This window comes from Hyaena hyaena, unplaced genomic scaffold (genome assembly GCF_003009895.1).
Source record: "Hyaena hyaena isolate Hyena2069 unplaced genomic scaffold, ASM300989v1 scaffold_361, whole genome shotgun sequence".
NCBI lineage: Eukaryota > Metazoa > Chordata > Mammalia > Carnivora > Hyaenidae > Hyaena > Hyaena hyaena.
Genome location: NW_024080991.1, coordinates 1038407 through 1042948, shown reverse-complemented (window position 1 = coordinate 1042948; position 4542 = coordinate 1038407). Strand labels below are relative to the sequence as shown.

General features: G+C 43.3%; 1 protein-coding gene across 1 annotated transcript; it reads right to left on the bottom strand.

Moving 5' to 3' along the window:
* Positions 1 to 1015: 1015 nt before the first annotated feature.
* On the bottom strand, positions 1016 to 4268 carry CUNH15orf48 (chromosome unknown C15orf48 homolog). Its single transcript, XM_039250048.1, has 5 exons — positions 4176 to 4268; positions 3999 to 4060; positions 3743 to 3828; positions 3311 to 3371; positions 1016 to 1410 (listed from the first exon to the last, which is right to left on the bottom strand). The coding sequence occupies exons 2-5, from the start codon at positions 4032 to 4034 to the stop codon at positions 1342 to 1344; spliced, it is 252 nt and encodes an 83-aa protein (XP_039105979.1). The 5' UTR covers positions 4035 to 4060; positions 4176 to 4268; the 3' UTR covers positions 1016 to 1341.
* Positions 4269 to 4542: the final 274 nt, after the last annotated feature.

Genomic DNA, 4542 nt, shown 5'->3' with positions numbered 1-4542 from the left:
CACAGAGCCTGACGCGGGGCTCGAACCCACAAACTGTGAGATCATGACCTGAGCCAAAGTCAGACGCTTAACAGACTGAGCCACCCAGGTGCCCCTGGTTCCATTATTTTTAAGTTTATTTATTTTGAGAGAGAGGGAGAATGAGCGGGCAAGAGGCAGAGCAAGAATGCCAAGCAAGCTGCATGCTATCAGTGCAGAGCCCAACATGGGGCTTGAACTCAGGACCTGTGAAACCGAGACTGAGACACTTAACCAACTGAGCCACCCAGGCTCCCCATACCTGGTCCTATTTTTATTTTATTTTTTTTTATTTCTGAGAAAGAGACAGTGTGAGAGAGAGAGTTGGAGACCCAGAATCCAAAGCAGGCTCCAGCACAGAGCCCAACGCGGGGCTCGAAACCACGAACTGTGAGATCATGACCTGAGCCAAAATCAGATGCTTAACCAACTGAGCTACCCAGGCGCCCCTACCTGGTCTTATTTTTAAGAACAGTCAATGGGGAGTCCAGGAGCCTGTGGGTTTGGTTGCACCTTCAGTCTCCAAGTCACCACTGGCCAGAGTCAAGAGTAGCCCTGGACTCCATTGGGCAAAGCTCTCCGTTCTCGCCTCCCCAGCCCTCACGGGAGAACCACTGTTAGCCTTGGCACCTGCAAGGCCAGTTTCGCCGTGCCCCACCTTCCTACTCACCCCTGTATCCCAGCACTTCCTTCCAAGCCTAATTGTCAGGCAAGACTCATCCCCCATATCTTCTTCATTTTCCTCATTGTGCTTACTATCTTTTATTCATCTCCTTCCAAAATTTGGTTTTATTCACTGCTTTATCTCACCTACACAAGAACAGGGCATAGCTAACAGCAGGCACTCAATACATTTCTGGTGAGTGAATAAACTTGGAAAAAAAGTTTACACACAAATTTGTATTGTATGTTATTTTAAAAATGAAGCTCCATGATTCAAAGTATGTTTTTCTTCCATAAAAAGACTTTCTCCTCTATTTAAATATGTCTCTTTGAGAAATATTGCACAAATAGTATTTTATTATAGACAATCTAGTTTACAAATCTTTATACACTTTAGGAAAACATTCAGGCATCATAAACATAAAAATGTCAATATGCAACATTAAATTTACATCCAGAAAATAAACACAAACTTATTTTTGAACCACGTGGTTATTGCCGCGCTACCTTTATAATTCCTATCCAGAGTCCAAAAATGTAGTCAAGCCCTAAAAATGTAGCAGAAGCATTTCCGCACACTGGTATCCATAATCTAGTCTGTGCAGAAATGTTTCCACTAGATTCATAGAGTACTCTTTGGAAGAAAGAAGCAAGAGCTGGTCATTTGGTGGCCCTTCGGACCTTCTGCAACTCTTCAATGGGCTTCCATTGTTGGTTGATTGTTATAAGCTTGAAAAAAAAAAGGAAAATACGAATGTTTTTCAGGATCTATCCTTCATCTTCATGTCCCTTTTTGGGGTTTGTCCCCGCCCCCTTTTGCAAAGAGCATCACCATAATATTTGTAGTCAAAGAACCATTTCTTCCCATCTCTAACAATATGCACAAAACAGTAACATGAGCTCTAAAAAGCCTTTGGGTTCCTGAGTGTTAAAGAATCAGCAAGAAAGGTCACATAAATTTGTTCACATAACAGCCTCTAGATTTCTAACCTTCCCGTGGCTTTATGTGAACTGTAAGTTTAAAAAGTGTGCCTGCTCCCAGGGAGTGGGTGTATAATGCTCTAGCATAGGGCTTGTCACATAATAGGCTCTTAACCAAACTTCCTCACTGTAATTACTCAACAAAGGTATAAATGATCTAAGTTATGCAATAAAAGAGATAGAGCTGTGAACAGTCCTTGACTTCCCAGAAACACAAATTCAGAGATTCTCATTTATCCTCACACGTTTTCTATTATCCTAGGACATAGGAGACTTAGGTAGGGTTTTCTTGTTGTTTTGAAATTTGTTTGGAGGGCGCCTGGGTGGCTCAGTTGGCTGAGCGACGGACTTCGGCTCAGGTCACGATCTCACGGTTTGTGAGTTGGAGCCCTGCATCAGGGGCTCTCTGCTGTCAGTGCGGAAGCCTGCTTCGGATCCTCTGTCCCCCTTTCTCTCTGCCCTTCCCCCTCTCTCAAAAATAAATAAACATTAACAATTTTTAAAAATTTTAATCCAGTAAACATATTATATTAGTTTCATTTGTACAATGTAGTGATTCATCATTTCTGTACATTACTCAGTGCTCATCATGATAAGTGTACTCATAAGCCCCTTCACGTTCTTCACCCATCCCCCCACCCACTACCGCCTGGTAACCATCAGTTTGTTCTCTATATTTAAGAATCTGTTTCTTGGTTTCTCTTTCTCTTTTTTCCTTTGCTCATTTGTTTCTTAATTCCATGCATTAATGAAATCATATGGTACTTATCTTTCTCTGACTTATTTTGCTTACAGATGCAGGTAAGTTTAAAGATTCTAATGTCCTTCACTGCTATTTGAAAGTTGCTAACAAGAAAAAAAAAAAAAAGCTTTGCGGAGAAGTGTTGATTCCCATACACTCAATGGTTCTTACTTCCTAAATATCTGAAATAAGTCTTTGCTATAGTCTTAAAAGAATGAGTGGCTATTAGGTGATTTTGCTTAAAGAGAATGCCACTCCTGTTATTTATCACAATAGACCTTGTACTAGCTTTAGATAAACAATGGTTACAATGAGATAATATATGACAATAATGATGAAAGTTAATATTTGAGTAGGTACTATGGGCCAGGCACTATGCTAAAGGCCTTTATGTATTTTACATTCTTTAATCTTCTTAACTCTGAGGTGGAGCCCTATTATTGAGCCCATTTTAGAGATTCTGAGAGCCTCAGAAAGGCCAGGTTGTCCAAAATCACCTGTGAATAATGCAGCAAGGATTTGAACTAGATCTCCGGAATTCCGTAGCTCTCCCTTTACCACTACACTAAAAGGCACTCTGAAAGTGAAAAGTATTTTTAAAGTGTATGTATGTATGTATGTATGTATTTTGAAAGGGGGGGGGAGAGAAGAAAGAGAGGGAGAGAATGAGTGGGGGAGGGGCAGAGAGAGAGAATCCAAAGCAGGCTCCACTCTGCCAGCACAGAGCCCAATGAGGGGCTTGAGCTCACCAACCATGAGATCATGACCTGAGCCAAAATCAAGAGTCAGCTGCTTAACCTACTGAACCACCCAGGTGCCCCAAAAGGGAAAGGTATTAAGTCCATTTTGCCCACAAGGGTGCTACAGCTTGGGCTAAATGTAAATCACGTTTTAATTTAGCAATACCTTTCCAGGTACACTAGGATCCACAGTTTCCCAAGGTTCTGGATTTCTTTTCCGATCAATGCTAAAAAATAAATGAAAGCTGATTAAACATCGAAGTAAGTGAATTTAAACCAACTCCAACAGTGGGTCTATAAGCATGCTGGGACATCAGGGGACCGACACAGCCTGATAAACAGGCATCCATCTGTTAGTGCACTGAAATTGATGGAAGGTTACTTAATGGAATTTCCGATCCTTAATGTTTGAGGATTGTTCTATTAATATCATAATTTAAGGATCTTCTGATATCACGCTGCTTTCTAGTCCCAACTCCAAGTTCACAATTTGACATTCTCATCTGTGGGGTAAAACTAGGAAACTGACCATGCATTTCATATGTGGAAGGTCAACCTAGCACTGCTAAAAACGTTTGTATAAATGACGCCTACTTACATCACATCAGTTTTTTGAAGGGAATATACTGCAAAAGCCGAAGCTCCACCCGCTGCTGTGGCCATGAAGAACACCAAAGGAATAAGCTGACAGAGAACAGGTTGAGGGTGAATATTCCCATGTTTCAAGGTGAAACATGCGACATACAACAGAATAACTATATAACATCTTATACTTTCCACAAAATCTGCACCATCTTTTCATCTTTAAAAATTCACATCTTAAGTCAAGAATTTCAATTGCTTTAAAAACTTACTTCCTTTTTTTTCATCAGGAGTTGGAAAAAGTTCATGATGACTTCAGTGTAGAATGCCAAATCTAGAATTAAAAAAAAAAAATCCAAGATATTGATTAAAACTTCGGCCGCTAAGGACCCAGCCTGGTGAGCGCCAACCGGCCAACGTACTCCCCAAGGCAGCCTCAGGCAGCTCACCTGGGAGGCGGGGCGGAGCGGCGCGCGGACGAAGCAAACGCGCAGAACCCAACTGGTCCTCGCTTCCGCACTTTATATACGGACTTCAAACGATGGGCCGGGCCAGGGCACTCTGGTCACGCGGTTCTGGCGGGGCGAGGGCGGGGGTGGTAGGCGTGCGGAGCCGGACTCGCTTTCCCCGCCCGGCTCCCGGCACCTGGCTTTCGGGCGCCCCCTGCAGGACAGCCTGCCAGAGGACACGACGCAGCCGAACGCGGGACCTGGCGCCCCCTGCCGCCTGGCGCGGTCCTTAATTGTGGCCCTGAGGGCTGAGGCTCGGCGGTTATGTTCCAGGTTGCTGCCAGCTGGGCCCAGCGCCTCCAAGAGA

What these genes read in the sequence shown, in the direction of transcription:
- CUNH15orf48 (XM_039250048.1), bottom strand. Translation starts at nt 4,034, where the DNA reads ATGAACTTTTTCCAACTCCTGATGAAAAAAAAGGAA. An exon ending in CTTCAAAAAACTGATGTGAT is followed by an intron (nt 3,372 to 3,742) that starts GTAAGTAGGCGT and finishes TTTATTTTTTAG; the next exon opens with CATTGATCGGAAAAGAAATC. An exon ending in ATCCTAGTGTACCTGGAAAG is followed by an intron (nt 1,411 to 3,310) that starts GTATTGCTAAAT and finishes TTTTTTTTCAAG; the next exon opens with CTTATAACAATCAACCAACA.